Below are 22,420 nucleotides of genomic sequence, written 5' to 3'. Positions count from 1 at the left end.
GCTTACCATACGGGTCATATTTTTCATGTACTATGTCTGCTATGCTTGAACCAGTACACCCGCTCTGAGATCGACTATAACTATATCAACCACTTCACACTATACTGAAATGGTGGCTAACAGAGCATGCCATAGCACGGGCTTAAAATGCTATGATGCTTGTGTGCATCCTAATAGTCCCACAGTGAAGAGCTAACACACCATCATTCACTACTAGCATTCATTGGGGAATACACAGAAATACTAGAGGGAATTGGCACATTAACCCTATGCAGCACCATTCAATTAAGACTTCGAATATTAAATAGGATGATTAAAGACCTTCCTGGGTTTTCTGTTAATATCTGTAATATCTGACCCACCTGGTGGTTCATGATGTTGTGGATGGTTTTGGTGGCTGTGCCGTCAGTGAAGGGGGACTTCGTGTAGATCATCTCGTACGCGATGACCCCCAGGGACCACCAGTCACACTCAGGCCCGTAGCTCGCCTGCCCACCGCTGAGCGAGGCCAGCACCTCAGGGGACAGGAAGTCCTGGGTACCAGCAGGAAGCATGGCAGACCCGACCTATCAATAAGCGAGGGGAGAAAAACAATGATCACTCACTCATTCACTCATTTCTCAGCTTCCAATCACTGGCTTGATCAAGCATGACAGGCATTTTTAGAAACAAATCATCACACAATTGACACTAATTTGGCCATGACTGTTACACGAATCATTAACGAACAAAACTAAATGAAATGATAACGCAAGTCATAACAATACACGTGTTCACAAAAAGACCAAAGTAGGACACTGGTAGTCTTGGGCATTCCACTCTTCATCGCTGTTATCCCACAAAAAAACACTGTTGTGCTCTCATCTCCCTCCCACAGCTCCTTTGTAATAGGCATGGCCACTGTAATTAATCACATTCGTCACCACTTTACATCCGAGCCGATAACAATTGGACACAGCGTGAGGGATTGTTTTTTTTCTGGGCTGGGCTGAGTGAGACGGGCGGGCCGGTTACCGTTTTGTTGGCGGTGAGTCTGGCGGCCGAGCCGAAGTCCGCCAGCTTGATGTGTCCTGTGCGGTCGATGAGCACATTCTCCGGCTTGACGTCTCTGCAGAGAGAGGAGCGGAGAGAGGAGCAGTGGAGGAGGGACAAAGGGGACGAGAAAAACAAAAGGCAAAATGAAATAGAGAGAAAACTGGCTTCTGACGCAGAGTAGTCAGTTACAAGTGAAGAACAATTGAGGCTTTATGAAAGCGACAAGCAGGAGAACAATGGCAGTGAATGGATTCAATGGCATCTCATATTTCTACTGACATCAAGAGGAGTTACAGTTTCTTCACATTTCTTTTGCAAAGTTGAAGCGTGCCACAAGTTTAGTCAATATGTAATTACCTGCATAAATCTACATCTACGCACAATTACATACTGTGCAGTGTTTCCCACAGAATTGAATTCTATTTGTGGTGGCAGGTTTGCAGAATTAACTTGAATGCAAAAGTTTTTAACAAATTAGCGCGGTGTGGTTATGATGCTAACTAGATTTAAACACAATTTTTAGTACAACCTGGAAAATCATTGTGTGGTGGTCAGTGTTGATATTGTGGTGAGCCGCCACAAATAAGTCAATGTATGGGAAACACTGCTGTGCATCAGGACAGTGTACCTGTGCACAGGTAAATGACCTGCAGTGGTCATTGCTCAACTACAGACAGGACACTTGACAGGTACCTGCAGTGACCACACCTGCAAGGCTAAAGAGATTGGGCATTCCCCCCATGACGGACACTCTGTTCTTTGCCATAGGGGGCAGCCGTGGCCTACTGGTTAGCGCTTCGGACTTGTAACCGGAGGGTTGCCGGTTTGAACCCCGGCCAGTAAGCACGCTGAAGTGCCCTTGAGCAAGGCACCTAACCCCTCACTGCTCTCCGAGCGCCGCTGTTGTTGCAGGCAGCTCACTGCGCCGGGATTAGAGTGTGCTTCACCACACTGTGTGCTGAGTGTGTTTCACTAATTCACGGATTGGGATAAATGCAGAGACCAAATTTCCCTCACGGGATCAAAAGAGTATATATACTTATACTTAGGGTTGCAAAGGGGCGGAAAATTTCCGGAAACTTTCCATGGGAAGTTAAGCTGGGGAATTTTGGAAATATTCCAAATTGGAAACTTTCATGGAATTAACGGAAATTATGGGAATTAATGGGAATTTACGGGAATTAACTGGGAATTTTTGGTAATTCCTACTGTTTCATATACAGACATTAACATTTTGTTTCGTAATAAGCAATATGATTTGTTTGTTCGTATTTTCGCTTAGCTTAGCATACAAAGCTAGCTACCATGCTAGCGGAAATCCCATTCTCTGCCTATGGTTTACTAGCGTGCTAAGATAGGAACACAGAAACCACTGAACTGCCCAAGATACACCATGCCACTCAACAACAAAATCCAATTGGTTGGAACACTGACTGACTATCAGTTTGTTCAGTTAGAATCCCAGAAAATGCTAAAACAAATAAAAATATAATGACACAATATACCACCCCAACCAAACCTTATAGATTATGTAAGTTATATATAAATTGTCAAGCTTAATCAGACAGATCGTCCCATTACAGTTTATGCAAAATGACGTACACCCATTTGAATGAGGACAAGTGACGATAAGCCCATCTGGGCAACTCTGTTTGCAAACTTCCCCCAGTTTCACACCAGTTATTCCCACATGAGATGACATTTTCACTGGGAATTTATTTTACCAATGCACATGAACGCACCATAGGTTTCCTTTATGTCTAGTAGCCTATGCTGATTGCTGTGTGCATGGGATTGACGTATGTGCAGAGTAGAAATTTGACTGAAATTGCATTAAATCAGGTTGTTTTCACTAATTTTATGCTGCAAGATGGGGTTTTGTCCACTACATTTAAGTCCCATTATAGACTAACTTTCCATATTAAAAATTAAAAGTTAATTTCCATGGAAAGTTTCCAACTTTGAAAATTCCCGGAATTTTGCAACCCTACTTATACTATACACTAGCGTTTATATCTGCAAGGCCTTTTTTTGCAAGGAGAGGCATTAGTGTGGGGAGACCATGACATCGAGAGTGGTCAGCGGCAGCAGCGCTCACCTGTGCACGTATCCCATTTGGTGCACCGCGTGAACGGCCTGGACCAGCTCGGCCAGGTAGAACTGAGCCATGGCTTCATCAAACTGATCCTCGTAGCGGTTCATCAGCGCCATCAAATCACCACCAGGCAGGTACTCCATCACCTGAGAACAGCCACCGACAGGTTCAAACATTACAGTGCCTGTCTGGTTGAAGTCAGAGTCAGTTTCAGAGTGGGTTTGGTTATAACAGTAGTAGTAGGTAATACAGAGCGGCATAGAACTACAAAACTGTGTATCACTTTGTTGGGAAAAATCCATACATGTCTAGACCTAGCAAGAAAAAAATAGAGGAAGACTGACAAACCCCACAATGAAAACATATCTTAAATGGATGCAGGCATAACACTCCTACAGATACTACATACTGTAACAGTGTCTGCATAATCTCAGTGAGATAAGACGGTTAAAGGTGGTTCCGCCTAGAATGAAAAGAAAGGATGACCTTTTGAAATTTTGAACAACTATCTCTCTCTCTCCATCGAGTTGGGTATTAGATTAATATCTACCCTGGAACTCACTTGGCCATTAAATGAAGCCTTTCTGGGACACATTAAGGTCTGCGAAGTGGACTGGGTAAAAAATGAGTTCTGTTATCTAAATTATTATTATTCCTTTGTAAAGCAAAGAATGGTGTTTGACTGACCTGTGCTATTTATAAACGAATGGCCTCAGCCTCATACTGTTATGCCAGTTTTATGCCAGTACATGTGACAGATTGTCTGAGGGACATGTAATAGCATGTCAGATAGGAGGAAATAGAACAGATGCATACACATACACACACACACACACACCACACACACACCACACACACACACACACACACACACACTTTGCTGGTAAAACTATAACGCCGGGGTTATTTTTGTCCCTTTTCACATGAACCATTCCCAATATATCATTACCTTTAGCCGGTCTCCATGGCAACAGAGCCAGTCGCTGACATTTCCTCTTCAACTATTAATGATGCACAATTTAATTGTCTTCATTTATGCGTTTGAAATTCAGCCATAAAAGGTTAAACACACCCCGAGAGTTTTTTTCCCTCCAAAAATAAAAACTCAGTGGAGTACCTCTCCACACAGAGAGAGAGAGAGAGAGAGAGAACACGATCACTCATCCTGCTTTCCACAACAAGCACGCTATTAGCAATATGCATAATAATGACCGCTCGCAACTTTCCTCTCCCATAACCCCACCCTCTTCACTGATTCAGTGTGAATGAGGAGAGAGGGTAAAAACATTCCCTCCAAAACCAAAACAGTTCACCCTTCCACAAACAGTGGAGGCTTTTGATAGATGCATTAACCATTACTTCATAGCCAATCACCGGCAGAGCAAACAGAAGTAAAGTGCTTGGCGGCTGCTTATTCAGTTTGAGAGTAATTAGGCTATTAGACTATTAAACTGGGTAGTTCTGGCACAGAATGCAGAGTAAGGCTACAGACACACATGGATGGGAGAAACAGGCCCATGTGAACAACACAGACATGTAACAAACGGAAAGGGGAGGGGGGGGGTAAGAGCACTGGCAGTTGCTGCACTGCTGCCAGAGTTGAATGGCGGAGACAGACGAGGCTAATAATAACCATTAGCATTCGGTGGAAGCCATGCTGATCAGATCCAACTCTCATGTGTTACTGAATGGCCAAACCCTTATAGCTTCCTGCACAAGAGGCCGCTGCCCTTTCTGAGCTTTCTTTGGCTGTGCACACTGAAGTCCGTAATCAGTGAAGAGCAGCATGTAATTGCACCATTTCATTCAGCTGAGAAAATGAGTCATGTTCATTTTCAGCCCTTTTTCTGCAACAGAATCAGGGACATGAAGATCTGGCACACAGATAAATCCAAACCCGAAATGCAAGCGGTGGAAATTAAACATGCAAAACAAATGAGTCCGCCATGCTTAAGCATCGTCTCCATGCCCTTATTATGAACATATATCATCAATAAAGGAAAGGACTTGTGGATGAACGGCTCATTGAAAGGCTAAAAGTGCAGATGCACATATTGTTGTTGGAGTTGTTTTTTTCATGCGCGCAATATCAGAACTCCAGAAGCACTTTCCATGACTCTGGCTGTTTCGACAGCATCAACACTTGAATTACCATAATCATTTAGACACCATCCAAAACGTCTTTGCATTATTTATATCCTGTGCAGCCATGTGAGTAACGTGAGCAACAGATCACTGAGCAACACCCATACACACACACAAAAAACACACACAAATATAGGCAGCCCTTGCAAACTCATTCACTCATATACAGACAACCCAGACGGAGTCCTTCAAACACACCTATGCACAGACACGTAAACACACCTATAAACTCAAACCAGTGTGATATTCCAGGGTGACAAAAAAAAATACACAGAAAACATTCATCTCAGATGCTTTTCACATCACTAGCTGACACCAGTCTCATCTGATTGCACTAAATCAATCTGGAGTCTGGAATCTGGGGAGGAACCTCTTCAGCACCTCTGGGCTGTGAGCTATAAATGATGGACACTCAAATAAGTCACCTCCTATACAAACACATAAAAAAGCAACACTTTCATGACAGCACTCACTATGTCACCGCCAGATTACCATCTGACATGACTAGAATAGCAGAACACACATATCTGCTGCCCAGTAACACTAGACTGAGCATGTGTGTTATGCCTGCTGTTCATACACCGGTCTCTTTCACTACTGCTTTCCTTCCCTTTACATCTAGATATATAGATATAGGGGCCAGCGTGGACACACACACAGACGCTTTGATATAGGGGCTTATAAGTGCCAGCATGGACACACACACACACCAACTTGAATGGGCGGGGAGTGAGGCGCCAGAGCATGAAAGGCAACACTGGAGCCATGTTACCTAGCAACAAGGTACCGAGGGTCTTTGGAGCCCAAGATTGAGAGTGAAGACGGACTGAGAGTGAGCCCCCCCCCCCCCCCCCCCCCCCCCCCCTCTCAGAGAGTGAAAGCGTGGGGTATGTGTGTGTGATGTGCGGTGATGGTGGTGGTGTGCAAAGACAGAGGAATGGGAGGGGGAAAAAAAGAAATAATTTCTTTTCCAATTGCTGCTGTCGGAGTATTGCGCCGGGGGAAAACATCTCCATTCTCTCCCAATCCCTCTGCCGCTGCAGGAGGGCTCGCACCTCAACCAGAGCAAGAGCGCCAGGGCAGATTGTGGAATTCTGATGAGGGGTTCCCAGGAATAACTGTGCATATTTCCACACAGGGTGGAGCCTGAGAAGACATGTAGTCACCTGCCCGTGCACTCTTTCTTCTGATCCCTCTCTCGCTGACTGACACACACGCTCACACACACACACACACACACACACACACACTTTATCTATTAAAGGAGTGGGTTCAAGTTTCAATTGGTGTCACTGCCATTGAAGCATAGAACATAATGATGCATTGTGCCATTATAATGAACCAACACCCTCCTGATTCATTCACCATTTCAACCATTTGGTGCAGAGATGTAGAGTCTCCAGGGGTCAAGCTAGCAAGTCTGGTCGTGACAGATATCAGCTGTTTTTAGATAGAGATCACATAAAATTCACAGGGAGAAGAGACGTCTTTATGCTGCATTATCTGTCTAAAAAGGAGGTGAAAAACTGCCGCCTTGGAGTGAGTGTTCACATACGTGTCGGCATGTTGAGGAGCCAGGAGGCAGGACCAAATAGCAACATGAAGCGTGACGTTTGGGTGTGAAGAGTAACGCATGGGAACAAACGATGCCCCCGTCATGCATGATTTTCAAAACAACAGTAGCTTTGACATGCATCAGTTTAGCTGGAGATTTGGCTATCTCTAATTTTGCCCCCACCACTTTTGACAACAGAAAATAAAATGTGATACAATGAACAGAAAGCCTCTTCAATTTGCCATGTAGCTTGTTAATCAAATTAATATATTAAAATAAAGTTGTGGGTCACATTAGTGAAGGAGACGTTGCTATTCCCTGAAATGCCCTGATGTTGGCTATTCTTTTTAAAATACTTTTCTAATGGATGCCAGAAACTGCTATCATATTATGACCGTTTGTAAGGGTTAAACCTGCTACCATCGCAAGTTTTGGTTTACCAGGTCCATATAGGCTACAACAAAGTGTTTCTGGACAAAATGTTGAATTTAGTTAGACCTGTGTGATAGTGTGCAGTTTTTTTGCGCCATTATAACTTGGCATATTAATGGGTGTTAATATGTTGCTTGATATAAAACTAGGCTATAAATCTTGAGCACAATCCAGCACAGAACGCGGACCTGCAGTGCTAATGCTTGGAATGGTGCAAGAATTTGAAATGAAACAAAATGTTTCATCTTTGTGGCTACCCTTCTTGGTGGTGAAATTGGTGGGCCACGTCAACCCCCCGTTCCGCCTCGGTGTATTAAAAAAAAAAATCGGCAGGCATTCCGCCAAAAAGGCCATATATATTGTGGCAAATCTGGCAGTGTAAAAACGTCTATTGTGTGTCTGCTGAAGTTATGTTGACAGCATGTTTCTCACCTGACACAGATGTTCCTTGAAAACTGTCTCACTGACAGAATATAATGTGGCAGTGTAATGTGGGTTTCATTGTCAGAGTGTGTGTATGTGTGTATAAAAGACTAAGAACACAAAGTGGCGGCAGAAGAGCAGCATGTGGGTCAGGGTGAAATTATGAGTCTGCTGTATACAAGGTGACATGTATGAAAAGTAGTTTTCTTTTGCCCATAGAAACCAACATTTGTGTTCATGTTCTCCTCTTTGTTTATGAAAAGCTGAATCAATATGCATAGCCCCCTCTATTGGACATAAGGTAAATAGCAATCAGTTCCACTGCAGTTGCACCGGCAAGGAGCAACAGTACAGGCTGTCCTTGTGCCCCTCACTGATGCCGAGCTGCTGTGTTCCTGTCCAGACTTGTGCATTTCAAATAGATGAGAGAGATACCGGGTAAGAAAAACAATAATGGGCAGAAGCCACAAAACATTACACCAAGCGCCACAAGACTATGAAAACTGTCTCTCGCCTCTCTCGCCCTCCCCAACTTGCGTGGTCTCATACATCTCTTCTTCGTCTGATTGCAAGAAAAGTGTCACAAACACAGCTCACCTCGCAATAAAGCTCTCTTAAACAGCCATCAACCAACTATCTCAATCCTAACATTACAGAGAGAGAGAGAGCGAGGGGAAGAGAGAGAGGTCAGCCTAGTTATGTCGAGATAGCTGCAGTAATGATGTGAAAGAAATTTGAGACATTGATAATGAAAGGAAGAAAACGAGCACAGCCGTCTCGCTAACATGTCGTCTGAGCGGTGACATGTTCCTCCTCTCTGCTCTCATGGAACCGCTCAGTCTTGTCTCTGCGTGTGGGTCTCCAAAGGGAAGCACTCAGATAGGAGAAGCACACACTGAGAGGTGTGAGAGAGTAGTACAGACCTCTAACCTCTAGCGAGAGTGGGGGAGGGGTGGGGGTGTCAGGAGAGAGAAACGAAAATGTGTTTCATCAGCTTCGACAAAGGCAAGGTGCCCGCTCAGAGAAGAGCATCATTACGCGCATTGTCCGGGAGATCATGTACGCGGGCGCAGTCGTGAATCACTCATAATTACCAAGAGGCACGCTAAGGGAGTCTAGCTATCGGGGGGGAGGGGGATTAGATGTGGTTAGCTGACCCCAGAAACCGTTAAGAGACAAATCTTCAAAACCAGACCAACTGCCTGAATGCACATAGCAAGAATGACCAAAAAACAAAAAAAAAAACGAAATATCCACAGAGATCCGAATGTGTTGCTTAGTTCTGGGCCTGGGACCTGACCTGGACTTAAACTAACTCACTTCCATCACTTGCTTGGCTGAGCCTTTCGGGTGGGACTGCATGAAACATTTATTTTTCTGTCGCTTATTTTTGTCAGAAGAGCAATGCATACTTTTATTACATTACATTTAGACACTTCTTGACCAAAGTGACTTACATATGTCAGCTATATTACAAGGGATCACATTGTCCCCGGAGCAACTTGGGGTTAAGTGCTTTGCTCAAGGGCACAACGGTGGAAGCCGGGATTTGAATTGACAACTTTCAGGCTACTGCACGCTAGCCCAGCTCCTTAACCGCTACACTACCACCGCCCCATACCACGCACACTTACTGCTCACAGTCAAATTAACATATCAGCACGGGCAACTCCAGACCATACAACATCCTCCATACCACATCATGTCTCGCTTGAAAAGAATCAAAGGGACAGGCCCTCACCAGGTAGACGCTGTCCTTGTCCTGAAAGGCATGCTGGAGTTGAGGGATCCAAGGGCTGGAGTTGAGAGCAAGGATCGCCTTCTCCTCCTCAAAGAAGGCCACCTGGAGGAGAACAGGCAAGGATGCAGATCAACAAAATGTGTCATTGGCTGTAATAGAAATGATCAGACTGGTACACAATAATCATGGTGCTCATACAGAAAGTTTGTTCTCAGTCTAAGTTTGAGACGTACATTTTCCTGACTGCGCAGGCTTGTCTTATCCATGACCTTCATGGCATAGATGTCCCCAGTGGATTTCTCTTGGACTACGCGCACTTCGGCAAAGTGACCTCGCCCCACAACAGCCCGCAGCTCAAAGTCCCTCGGGCCCGGCTGAAGCTCACGCAACTCCGCCACCACATCAGAGACTGATCACACAATAAACAATTATTCATACATACAAATGACTATTCATTCATGCAAAATAAAACAGAAGAATATTGTAAAGACATTAGCATTGTATATATTATGTATATAGTCTTGATGTGGTTATTGTACTGACACAATGATCTCCCATGTGAAGACATCTTTATCTCCCATACCATAGATATTTAATATCATTTTCTTAAAAGCAATCTATAAATTAGATATAGGCTACTAAGCTTCTTTGAATACTGTGAGTTCGTTGTGTTATTGCTGACATTGGATGGAGTAAAATAAATTAATTAATGCTCACATTTATTGACAAAGTTTGCAACATGTTTGATCTTCATGAGCTCAGAAGAGTTGCACTCCTGGTACAACAAAAGCAGAGCTTCCAGTAGACCCTCACGAGTAACACTGCAGCCGGACGGTGCCTGGACGCTACCCCTTCCCTGAGGGTCAGACACAAATGACAGGGGGAGTGATAAGCAAGACTGGAAATTTGACCCAAAACCAACGGAAAATATACCATAAAAGGATCCCAGGAAGAGTTAGGCCTATAATAACCCCCCTAATTATGGATTTGTTTACATTTGGCCCAAAGCCAAGAAAAACCCATCACATCTCTAACGTATTCAGTTCACATTCTGACAACTATGAGGTCGGAAATTTAAACATTTGAAATGTAAAGGAATTTAAAAAGATTAAACATATTTAGGCCTACATTTCGCTGCCACTGTAGAAACCCATAAGCTATGAACACCACCCTCTAGCTGGGAAATATCAGCTAACGTTACCTGTCGAGACATTTGTCAGCGACACCTCTAACATTATTGTTTATATTTGACACTTACCTGTAATAGGTGATTGAGGCGAGAGCACCGACTAGTGATGGGGTCCAATGTGGCAAGTTCTTTGACACTGCCATGTCCTCCGTATTTAAACTTCAACATATCTGTAAAAGCTGCCAACATTGGACCAAAAATACATTAATATCGGGTTCAACAGAAAGATCAGCGAAAGGTCGTATTATTGTAAGTAATCTTCAAATCCCCAAGTTCAGAGACATGGACACAATGGACCACCTTCATAGCTAACGGTCATCTTCTAGCTCCAGCCAAATACTTCAAGTGGGCTAAAGCTAGCCAGTGTAGTGTAGAGCCTAACACAGGTTATGCGGTGGTATTTCAAAGTACACAAAGACTACAGGAGGACCATACAAGAGAACATTGGAAGACATATCAATTCCAAAGAGTGTTTTTGTTGCTTGACATAATGTTACATAGTCCGCGACTTAATAAATAAAGGTTGAGTTGCTAGCTATAGAGTTAACGTTAACGTTAGCCACTGAAATAACAGCATCGTTCAAAGTCACAATGTTTTAACATCGCCATGTCTTAAATTAAGACAGAAAAATTAATAGAATTAAATTAGACTCACCAAACAGTTACATTCAGCGTCGATTAAAACGTTAAAAGACGAGTAAAAATAAATACAGCGTGAAGAGAAAACATTACTAACAGTGAAATCGTTGTAGGACTTCCGGGTAACTTTCAAATTTTGCGCGTTCCGTCTCAGAGCTGATTGGCTTGTGATATGACGTAAGCTAAAGAAAACTGAACGATCCTCCTCCTTCATAAACACAAACACAGGAAATCTCGAGTAGTTCTAGACCTCATGAGCTTTTACTGTCTATGGAACTGAGTGGGTGGGTTGATTCCCTTCTTTTCACATACACATTTAATAGATTGTTTGCCATTATTACCTTTTGTATAAATACAATTTAATCTACTGTGTCGAGATATTTTGCGTAGATTGACACTACACACAAAAAATAGCTAGGCGTTGAGCTGTATTCTAATCTTGCTTTTCATTGTCACCCATGTTGCAAAAGTATGCAACACAGTTCCTCTCACATGTGTCTGGTAAGGGTCTAGTGAAGTGCTTGCCTGTAACTGTGAAACAAATGTTTTGCAACCCACATAGCATTGTCTGAATGAAGCTTTGAGATGCTGCATGGACGCTAAATGGCTTGAAACGGAAAAATGTGCACAAATAATTCAATTCTCAGTCTTTTCCTGTGTCAGGAAGCAGGAAGTGTTTCAGGGGAGGTCAATGCACTCTTCCTGTCCAGCATGCTCAGTGTGTCAAGAGTTGTGTGGTGAGCACTGAAAAGACAAAGGATAGTGAACTTTAAAATCTCTTTATCACTAGAAGCTGATATCAGTTGGCTTGGCCAAGACAGGGTTTAGATGGCTGAATAGCCAATTTGGCACTGCAGCATGACTACTCAGTGCAGTGGTGTAGTCTAGTTAGCTGTAGTGGGTATACTGTGATGTAGTCTAGTTAGCTGTAGTGGGTATAATGTGATCAACCCCAAATGTTAATATGTATTCTTGCCTATTTTAAGTGGGTATACTGAGTGGTCCTGTGTATCACGTAGGCGACACCACTGACTCAGTGGGAGCACACAGCCCAACACATCAGATTTTTGTAGAGCAACTCTGCCAGCTGATGCCCATTTAACCTGTGGCAGCTGCACTGCTGTCTTACCTGGCTGCACCTTCATGTTAGGAAAGGTTAACAAGCACAGCCAGCATATTGACAAAACAAAGGCAGATCAAAGGAAAGGTGAACTACAGTATGCACTTAAAGTCAAATAGAGATGAAGTCCTCAGACAGCTGGCCTTTTTGACAGGTCTGGAGCTCTTGGTACTCACAGATCACAAATGTCGCTTTGGAGTTTGATGTTAAAAGAGTAGCAGAGGCAAATGAAGATGTTTGAGGAGTTTCATCTGTGCAGCTGAAAAGTCGATTCGTTCTTTCACAGAGACCTTTCTCTCACAAAGAATCTTTTCTGGGCAGATTGGGTTCTTCTTGACAGAAATGCAGAAACGCACTGTTTGAAAGCCAGTGTGTCAATTCGCCACTTCTCTGCATGGGGCAAGCTATAGGTGTCTCAACTGAAGCCAGATGAAAGTCCACAGTTTATGATTCTTGTAGAAATTACCATATCAAAGCTGTCGACCATTTACTACACTCTCCAAAATGTTAACCATGTTACACGGCTACATAATAAAGTTTAAAACTGGTTTGTTTAATTGTATACTGTACTACCCTATCATTGCGCTTGTGTCTGAACATAACACTTCTGCGCTGTGCTTTTGCAGGGACAGGGAAGTGAAACCCCAGCGGGTGAACGCTCAAGCACAGTCGGAGGATAACTGTCGACATGTTTGCATTGTGCAGCACAAAATTAGGGCATAAAGTCGCAGCACAGCTGAGCTCCCCCATACTGAGCCTTTCCTGTTTCTCTATTGGTCATCTCCACAACGGCTCTGTGTGACGCTAACAAGGCAAAAAGGGAAATGAGAAAACATCAAATGTGATATTTCACCGCAGCAAATTCCCACTTCCTATCAGTGGGAGGAAATATAAAAGCATCTTAGGGACTGGCAGAAGTGCATCTTTTAGAGGATCTGTATTATTCACACCTCATTAAGCCTCTGACCAGATTCATTTCTTGACCACAGATTTATTACATATTATTTCAGGGAAGAGAATGAAAGAAAAGCATCTGAAAAGGTCTGGGTTGAAACCGAGCACCCCTGAACTGATTATTGATTCCCATGGATGAACATGGGCGTATAGCCGACGAGTGTTTATTCATGGTGACAGATGGTGAAACTGGAGCGCAGGACCCCAGGTCACCGCAACAGCAGGACGAACAAATGGGGACAGTGGGAGATGAGAGGCGGCATGATTAATACATTACCACATAATTACAATTGCAGACTGTAAGAGCACGCTTAAAAATCATCCCATACAAACGAACACCAAAGATGAGTGCAGCATGCAACAATCAAACAGAAACACAAATGTGTGTTAAAGAGCATTAGTTTTTTTTTTTTTTTAAGCCATGGGTTCCCTCAATAACTTGTGACAATAACTTCCTACTTACTATACCAACTGCAAGGTTATTACTAATTTTCTGTATTTGGTCACATCTCAGTATTCAGTTACAACAGAGGCTTACAGATACTATCTGCAACCAGAAGCTATGCTAAACCATCGCAAAAACAGTGCCAACCACATCCCACAAAAGACACAATAATTTGTTTGAGCAACATAACAAGCTTTTGAATATCAACAGCCCATCTGCTATTTGTTTGGTGATCCTCGTACAGTGCAGATGCAAACCGAAAGGCCTATTACTCTAATAAGGTTTTGTGTGGTACAGCACCTTCATGTGGCCACTGAATAGTATTACATTCGCAAGGGTACCCAGGACGCATTACTTTTATATTCTATATTTAGAACAAACTTTATATAAAGAATATCAAACATAAATCCATTCTCTTAAAATGTTTATTATTGGTTAGATTCATGATGGGGCAAACAATGACTTGAGTGGCAACATTTCATCTTTCCAGTGTACACCAGACCAGTACATAAACACATATAGAAACACACAAAACAGACGCATATACCGGTGTCTATATACACACATGCGTGTTTGTATATGTGTCGTTTGTGCATATGCATGTGCACACAGTGTGTGGTAACATTGATATCCACACATAAATAAACAGGATGATGATCTTTCAAACTTTATGTTTTTGTAAATAAGCTTTTTTGTGGGGCTCCCATTTCTCCTGGGTTTGTAAAGGCGGCTGTCTGAGCAGTGAAGATTAAAACTGTAATCGTCACCCCAGGCTCGGGGGAAGTGACGGGGAACTCATTAAGTCAACCTGCTAAGCTTTGTCCAGTCACTCTACAGCTCTATGAAATGCTGACATTTGAGCTGTCAAACTAATCACACACTTCCTTTAAAAGCATTTCTTTTTTTTACAAGCATGCTGGTTTAAACTTTTCATTGTTCAGATATGTTCATTTTGTTCTTTAACGTCAACCCCTCAGCCATCGGTTCTGCATGGAGGAGCTTTCCTTTTTTTCTCGTTTTGGCTGCTGCGGTGGGCGGGATTTCCGCCTGTGCTTCTCCAGTAATTGGCACACGTCACTGGCCAGTCTGGTTGTCAATCAGCGGCCGGCTCTATAATAAACATACTGATCCTCAAGTCTCAAGATGGCCATAATATTGCCCGTGCCCATGGCAACTGTTTAAGACTACACAAGTGTGGTCAGTGCCTGTGAAAACCATCGGCCTGGTCCCAAACACGCAAAAGCCACCACCCTCCATGTACTGACTCAGTCATAGTGATCTCTCTCCCAGATTAAGTGCTGGTGGTTTGGGGGCTCAGCTTCTACGGCCTAGGAGCCCCTGTAGAGAGAGATTATGGCATCCACGTCTGACTGGCACTCACATCTATATATATATATGACTGTACGCAAGCGTGTGTATGAGTGTGTGTGTGTGTGTGTATGAGTGATGGAGATGTTGGATGTGGAGGTGTGTGTGAATTTGGCATGAGGCTTGCAAGGTGGTACTGACAGCCCGCAAAGGTCCAACATTTCTTCTCAGTCTCCTGCAGACGTGACCAGTGCCATGGCATTGCCTGCCACACATCAGCAGAAGCCCTAACCCAAGGCCAATTTACTCATCACCGCTAATGCATTTACCACAGAGAACCACGGCCCTGCTTCCTGTTAGAACCTGTGCCTATTAGAACACAGAGATGTCCGGTGTTGTAGTTAGCACAGCTTACGAGAATGCTTGTCCAGTTGTCTTGGGTTTGACAGTAAAGTTCTGGTGCGACTCTACTACTGGCTCCAAGGTCTGATTCTGTGGCAGTAGTCCAAGACAGGCTTAGACCCTTAACACCTTTTCATCTCTAAGCACATTTGTTTTGTTTTTTTGATAGCTTTTTTTTTTACAGTGGTGTAGTTTGTTAGTAAAAAAATACAAATTTACAAAAAGAAAAGATAGAACAAAAAAAAAAAGGCATAACTTTCTCTCTGAGAGATTGGCAGGGAGAGTGGGGCAAGGGGTGGGGGGGTGGAGTGAGATTGGTCCATGGTGGCCACAGATAGTTTGTCTTCATTTAAAGTGTAAAAATCACCAAAACACAAGGGGGAGCAAAACTGGCGACAGGACTGGGGGCTCCAATAATAAACATTAAGAAGTAGGAGAATGGCAGATTTCTTGTTGGCTGGTCTGTTGGATCCGTTTTGCCGATATGAATTCCGACACGAGCACTTTTCAGCTGGCTGCTGCCATCGTCTTCATAATTGTTTGTTTCAGCACAGTCCACTCTGACATAGTTGACTTGGATCACAGACGTCTCTCTGCTGGAACTTTGCATTCAGAGGGAATTTATAAAACAAAAAAAAAATAGGCCAGATGTCTTCAACTCTCCTTATAACAGGGAGAGAGAAGGTAGGGAAGCATGCTGTAAGGGATGGGGTGGGGGAGTTTGAATGCGAATGCAAGAACAGAAAAAATATATATAATTTTTTATCTCCATAAAAATCTGACGGTCGCCGCGGCGATGGTTCCCCTGGAGACGGGGAGATGCGCCGTTTGTTTCCGTCCTGATTAAAAACTGTACATTTGAGTTTGCACATGTCCTTAAGATCCCAAAAGTCCATGTTTCTTTTTTTCTTTCTTTTCTTTGATTAAATCTCTAAATAGATATATTTCTTCTCTTTTTTTTCTGAGTGGAGTCCGTCTCTGGGGGTTGGCGTCAGATTATTCTTTCCTAGTTTCTCTCCCTCTCTGTCAGTTCAATGATGGCTGTGTTTGTCTGTTGTGTGTATGTAAGCATGTGTCTGTGTGTGTGTGTGTGTGTGTGTGTGTATGTACATGTGCATGGGTGATAAGAGTGTGATAAGGGTCCAGTCTGTCAGCAGCACTTTTTCTTGCGTTTGCTGTTCTTGCTGAGTTTCACCACTTCGCTCTGCTGCTGCTGCTGTTGCTTGGCGACCGACTCTTTCCGGGCCTTCAACACTAGCTCTGTGATGCAGTTAAACATCTGAGTGGTGCCGTCAGGACACAGACACACACACACAAACACAAACACAAACACACGGAGAGAGAGAGCAAGAGAGAGATACGCACAGACACACAAACAAAAAACAGAGTTAGGCTTGATGATTGATCCATAAATATAAAATGTCAAAACACTTGCCATCATGCACTGACAAACACTAAAAGGCTTTGATTCGCAGCACTGTATGTTTTTACTCGGGAAACACCAAAACTTTGTCCTATTAAGCCGTCACATTTTGAAAGGTATGCATGTCTGTTTTAGCATGCTGCAAATGTGTCAATAGTCAGTTACTTTGGGAGGCAGTCAACACTATGGTAGCCCTGAGAGGAAGGCCAAACTACACAATATTAACTAATTGTTGTTGTATTTCGTCTGCACTTCAACATGCACATATCTTACAGCAGTGTTAACGTCACCAAGAGGTGATATTAATCATCAAGCTCTCTTATCTCGGTCCTCTGCTGTTCTGAGGTCTGATTCTAAACTCTGCATCTGATTGTTTGTATTAAGGGGAGTTGACCTGGCAACAATAGTGTAAGGGCAGAGATGAACACTTGTTTCTCGATCTAACCTCTCACCTTCCTTCCTCCTCATGAGAGGATATGACCCCTGTTGTGACCTTTAATATATGACATGCGACCTTCCCTAAAGGTCTGCCACTTGGCTTCCACACCCCCATGTCCATCAACAGGACTTACATCCTCTACGTTGATGTTCTCCTTGGCACTGGTCTCGAACAGCCTGATGTCCATCTGCTCAGCAAACTTCTGCGCGTCGGCCGTCTCCACTACTTTGGAGTTCGGGTCGTCATTCTTGTTGCCCACTAAGACGTTGAGAAGTGGAATTAATATAAAATTTGTTTTGGAGTTGAACAGTGAGCATGTTAATTAGTAATTATTCATTAGTAATTAGTAATGTTAATTAGTAATTATTTCATGAAATACATGCAACTCTGACTAAAGAGTGTGCCACCCTTATTTGTACAAACGGCATCAACACAACGTCAAGTATGAAAAGCTAGGAAGAATATCAGACACGTAGGAATTTACCTAATATTCGACAGACATCATCACAGTTCTGGTTGATTTCGTGGAGCCACCGCTTGACATTGACGAATGACTCTGCGCTGGTGACATCATAGACCACGATCACCCCGTGCGTCCCTCTGTAGTATCTGCCATGGGGAAAGGGAAATGGAGTGAGCAGACGCCTGATGAGTCGGTTGTCTGTCTTTGCTTTGTGTCTGTGGCATTTTGTGAGCTTCCAGACTAGTGCAGCCTGTGAGAGGAAGTGGTTTAGTATGCCTTTCTGTAAGTGCGCGCGTGTGTGTGTGTGTGTGTGTGTGTGTTAGAACACAAAGGCATGACCTAAAAGCCACATCAGTTCCTGAGCAGAGAAGCAACCGCTCTCTATCTGACAGGAAGACGTCGTCTGAGGTGACCTGACATACCCTGTCTCTGTCGCCCAAGCGCAGAGTACACCATGGCGGGTGGGGAGAGAGGGACCCCAGTACTGAGACAGTCTATGCTCTCTCCGATTGATCCACATTCACGGCTTCAAAAGTTGCAACACACTGCTCACAGCAATATACTGGCTTCCCTCCCTCCTTATTATTTCAAAGATATATCAGCTTCAGACATCCCCCAATGGCAATCATTTTGATTAGGGAGTGTAGGGACACTGCAAATGACTTTAGTTTTAAACTGTACTGAAAGGCATTGGATTAACTACTTCATAAAGATCTCTAATTGGCTGACTACAAATTAAGGGGACCAAGTTCTTCTCAACCAAGAACTTTCAAGCTATGATCCTAAGATAACCTGAGTTGAGAAGCCAAAGCCAAGTAACTGTAGAACCTCACTAACAAATATGAAAGTAACAACTGGGATGGTCATTTTCTGCATTCTGCATGAAATGAAATAAGAGAAATGAAAAGCTTCAAATATGACACACACACATGCACACCTTACTCCAATTCCAGTCCAGGGCTTATTTTCCCCCTGGTACCTCTCACAAGAGGGCTTGCACAGAGCCGCTCGGCCAGGCTGAAATTCACTTACTCCTAATGAGACACCATGCCACATGGCTGCAGCTTACCATCAGGCCTCATCAACAACAACAACGCCCACGCCTGTCAGTCTCAGAGTCCTGCCCGGACACAGGCCACTGTAGGGCCTGTGTTGACCTGTGTCGGACTCCAACCCAACCCATACCGAAAAGCCACACCTTTAATGGCTTGATCAGGGAAAAGAGTGTAATGTCAAAGAAGAAAAAATCCTAAAAGTTATGGACGCCAACACTTTGATGCCATAAAAAAGTCAGCTGAATTCACTTAATTGCTTTATGTAATGTTTACAACCCCTCAACAATCTGATAATGCATACAGGGATCTGATAATGTATACAGGGACAGAATGACGTCACCCAATCTGTGTGACAAACACCTGCAAAACAATGACACGTCTATCTGCAAACAGAGCTGAGCTGTTGTTCTGTCTATGAGTATGAGCTGCACTCCAAAGACCTGAGTTCTTTCCACAGGTCAGCACATGTAAGTTCATTTCCCAAAGGGCAACAGTCCATTCCCTGGGCGACAATCTGACACGGACAAGACTTGCTATTCACGGCACAGTCCGGTAATCGCGTACGCTGCCCAGTAGGGAGCCCATCCACATGGCAGCTCAACGCACAATCCCTGTGATCCACATTCATCTCTACTATGAGCAGACGTCAATGAAAAGTTATATCCACTGTCAAGTTCAAACATGAGCTCTGTGCTCTTGTCCAACACGTGGCGAAGACACAATGGCACACATGTAACATGGTTGTAGGGCATGCACATTGGCAGACACATGTAGCATGCCTGTAGGGCGTACACATCAAGCAGCTCTTGAGCGCTGTTGTGAGCCATCATCTACACGCCCAAGGATCACACCATACAGGCAGGGGAATTGAGGAGTGTTGGACAGTGGTGGCGTGCAGCACCTGAAAAAGGGAAGTGTGCGACTGAGCTATTAAGGATGCCGCTTCTCTCTCTCTAGCGCACAGCGCTGTCTGCTGAGATGGCATGTTCCTAACTGAATGCGTTCTGTGAATGACTGGAATGTATAGAAGAAAAATCTACAGAAATCTAGAACAAAAAAAAAAAAGGATAGATTCTACGGAAAGAACTTTACAAATATTTGGGCAAGTGATTCAACGAGGATCTTCACTTAAACTGATATAAATTCAACAATAAAGGTTAAGGAGGGAAAAGAAGGGTGGGTTTGTCGGCCGAATTCGAAGGAGCCTACGAAACGGGACAGCACTAGTCGCGCTACTATGACGCAACCGGTCTACAAATCTGGCCTTAGAACCATATAGCCCCTGAAATGAGACACGCTGACTGTACGATTTACAGTCCTGTGATTCATATTAGTCTGTGGAAATTCAAACACATTAGAGATTCTACACAAGGCCACTTTCTTATAGCCACCCCTTTCTCCACATTCTCACTGTAACTGAAGCTGACATCAATAGAGCCACAATGCCATTATTCCACAGGCTGAAGATCAAAGTGTTCCTTGTGCATCCCTCACAAACACCATCAGCCAGACCCAAAGGTGTGTACATCAGAGATAGCCGTGACAGATGTGGCCGTCATGGTTCGCCGCTACCCAGAGTGCATTGCTTTTACTCACGTGGAGGTGATCGTGCGGAAGCGTTCCTGTCCAGCTGTGTCCCAGATCTGCAGCTTCACCTTCTCGCCGTTGATCTCCACTGTCCGGATCTTAAAATCCACGCCAATTGTGGTGATGTAGCTACCTAAACCACAAACATGCACACACAAGGTTTGATCGTGTGTTCATTTACATTAAGCATAAGCACATACATACTACTGCTGTACACATACTACTGTTCTTTTCCCATTACATCACACATACACCACCTGAAACTCATTAATATCTGTGCCACCACATCTCCAATAACCTCTTCGTTAGAGGCCAGAGTTGATGGACAGGCTTGGTTCATAAGATCTATCTTAGTAGTGTACCATCCAATACCCTTCACTGGTTTGTACTTCACTTCTACAATACACATACACAACTTACCTGAAAATGTGTTGTCGGCGAACCTGAGCAGCAGACTGCTTTTCCCCACACCTGTGAAACAGAGCAGAGTTGAGGGTCGCATGATGGCTTAACATCACACACAGGCGCCAATGCACAGTGAAATCATGCATCAAAGGGTCCACAGTACGCACGCACTGTCGCTGGATTAAACAAAACAAAACACAGAGAGACACAATGGCAGGAGTCAACGCCCAGACAAACATTGGCCCCATGTAATGGCCATATCAACGTAGCAGGACAACGTAGCAGGACAACAACACTTCTTCACTGGTTAGCAAGCGGTAGTCAGGTTATTCTTCAACAAAGTGGTTAACCAATTAGCTATCAAACACAATTTGACACGAAAAGTAAGCATCTTAAACCAAAACTACGAGTGCACGTCGATAATGATAAAACGATAGTCAAAACGGGTTCTCTTGGGGCTGCTGGCATAAATCAAGCTTGTCAAATTTAAGAGGATGGCCGGCAGGCAGATGAATTACTTGTACCAAAAGGGCTGCTAGCTAGCTAGCATAACTGCCAAACTGGTTTAGCCTTCCGTCGCTAACTGCCGACAGTAATGTATATGCAACTACTTTGTCTGTCTTCGTTACCTCTGAATGTGTATTTCTGAACAAGAAAGAATTCAAAACATCGACAGAGTAGGTTCTGTTTACATCTCAGTGTCGATGTTACCACCGGTTAGGAAGCCGAACAACTTGCTCCCCGCCCTAGAAAGCCATCTGCTAGCTAGCGAATACAAGCAAGCTAACTAGCTGACAGGCTAACTTCTAGTGAAACTGGTAGCAAACTAGAGTAGCATCGTTCGATCATTTGTTTTCATGCCGACAAAAAGGCTGATTATTAATTCGATCATCCAGTTAAATTAGGGGTAGAAAATTGTTCCCATGCCAAGAATCTGTCAAAAAACGCGAAGCACCACTGCCAAATATCAATACAAATGTGTGACGTTAAACTATACAGGCCTATTTCCCGTCTGGCATCCCCAGGCTTTCCTTACCGCTGTCACCGATAATGAGGAGCTTAAAGAGGTAATCGTAGTCTCTCGCCATCGCAGTGGTTGGGGTTTTCGACTATTCGACGTATCCTCGGTTCCCCCCACAGAATGTTTAACGCCCAAAAAGAGCTGTCCAGGGATGCAGCTAGTTAGCGTCACCCTCCCCCGGCTGAGAGTCAGCTAGATTTCCTTCTCCTGGAATTTCTCCCCTTTGCCGGCGGGTATATTACAAAGGTATCGTAGAGCTAAAGCAGGATCACACCCATCGACATCACCGATTAACAGTCCCTGCGAGCACAAACAGGCTAGCTGGCTAACCACAGCTCAAATCCCACCCACTTCGCTAAACGCTTGAACGTAATACTGCGCAGCCGCACACCAAAATTACAAGCATGGTGGGGACTTTTTTTTGCGATGCCTACTACAACTAAGGCCTTGACCATGCAAACACTCAGGTTCACTTCGTAACCAATTGGCATTGCAAAAGGTAATGCTCAACTTAATTTGTTGCAAAATACATCTGTTAAAATTC

The 22,420-nt window shown here is 43.8% G+C and overlaps 3 protein-coding genes across 3 annotated transcripts in view; all 3 read right to left on the bottom strand.

The window, feature by feature from the left end:
• cita (citron rho-interacting serine/threonine kinase a) overlaps positions 1–11,420 on the bottom strand; it is a 71,704-nt gene extending 60,284 nt beyond the window's left edge. Inside the window, 8 exon segments of the mRNA XM_042060035.1 lie at positions 363–566; positions 1,015–1,108; positions 3,134–3,276; positions 9,427–9,528; positions 9,660–9,835; positions 10,144–10,282; positions 10,685–10,794; positions 11,271–11,420. Of these exon segments, the coding sequence (XP_041915969.1) occupies positions 363–566; positions 1,015–1,108; positions 3,134–3,276; positions 9,427–9,528; positions 9,660–9,835; positions 10,144–10,282; positions 10,685–10,783 (957 nt within the window). The 5' untranslated portion in view covers positions 10,784–10,794; positions 11,271–11,420.
• Positions 1–22,420, bottom strand: part of rplp0 (ribosomal protein, large, P0) — a 31,384-nt gene that overhangs the window by 4,902 nt on the left and 4,062 nt on the right. The window contains exons 8-9 of the mRNA XM_042060044.1: positions 16,679–16,687; positions 5,862–5,872 (exon numbers count right to left, since the gene is read on the bottom strand). Of these exons, the coding sequence (XP_041915978.1) occupies positions 5,870–5,872; positions 16,679–16,687 (12 nt within the window). The 3' untranslated portion in view covers positions 5,862–5,869. The remainder of the gene's footprint in view (positions 1–5,861; positions 5,873–16,678; positions 16,688–22,420) is intronic.
• LOC121680604 (ras-related protein Rab-35) lies at positions 14,181–22,215 on the bottom strand. Its single transcript, XM_042060045.1, has 6 exons — positions 21,892–22,215; positions 20,871–20,921; positions 20,460–20,583; positions 17,830–17,954; positions 17,479–17,603; positions 14,181–16,762 (listed from the first exon to the last, which is right to left on the bottom strand). The coding sequence occupies exons 1-6, from the start codon at positions 21,941–21,943 to the stop codon at positions 16,634–16,636; spliced, it is 606 nt and encodes a 201-aa protein (XP_041915979.1). The 5' UTR covers positions 21,944–22,215; the 3' UTR covers positions 14,181–16,633.

The sequence above is a fragment of the Alosa sapidissima genome, chromosome 13 (assembly GCF_018492685.1).
Source record: "Alosa sapidissima isolate fAloSap1 chromosome 13, fAloSap1.pri, whole genome shotgun sequence".
Classification (NCBI taxonomy): Eukaryota; Metazoa; Chordata; class Actinopteri; order Clupeiformes; family Clupeidae; genus Alosa; species Alosa sapidissima.
Note: the sequence above shows the minus strand (reverse complement) of the source record. Positions and strands in the feature narration are given on the sequence as shown.

Excerpts from the sequence above, each read along its gene's own strand:
- LOC121680604 (XM_042060045.1), bottom strand. The coding sequence starts at position 21,943 with ATGGCGAGAGACTACGATTACCTCTTTAAGCTCCTCATTATCGGTGAC. Across the intron at positions 17,955-20,459 it reads TTCCGCACGATCACCTCCAC|ATACTACAGAGGGACGCACG; the intron begins GTGAGTAAAAGC and ends TCCCCATGGCAG. Across the intron at positions 16,763-17,478 it reads AGAACATCAACGTAGAGGAT|ATGTTTAACTGCATCACAGA; the intron begins GTAAGTCCTGTT and ends GGCACCACTCAG.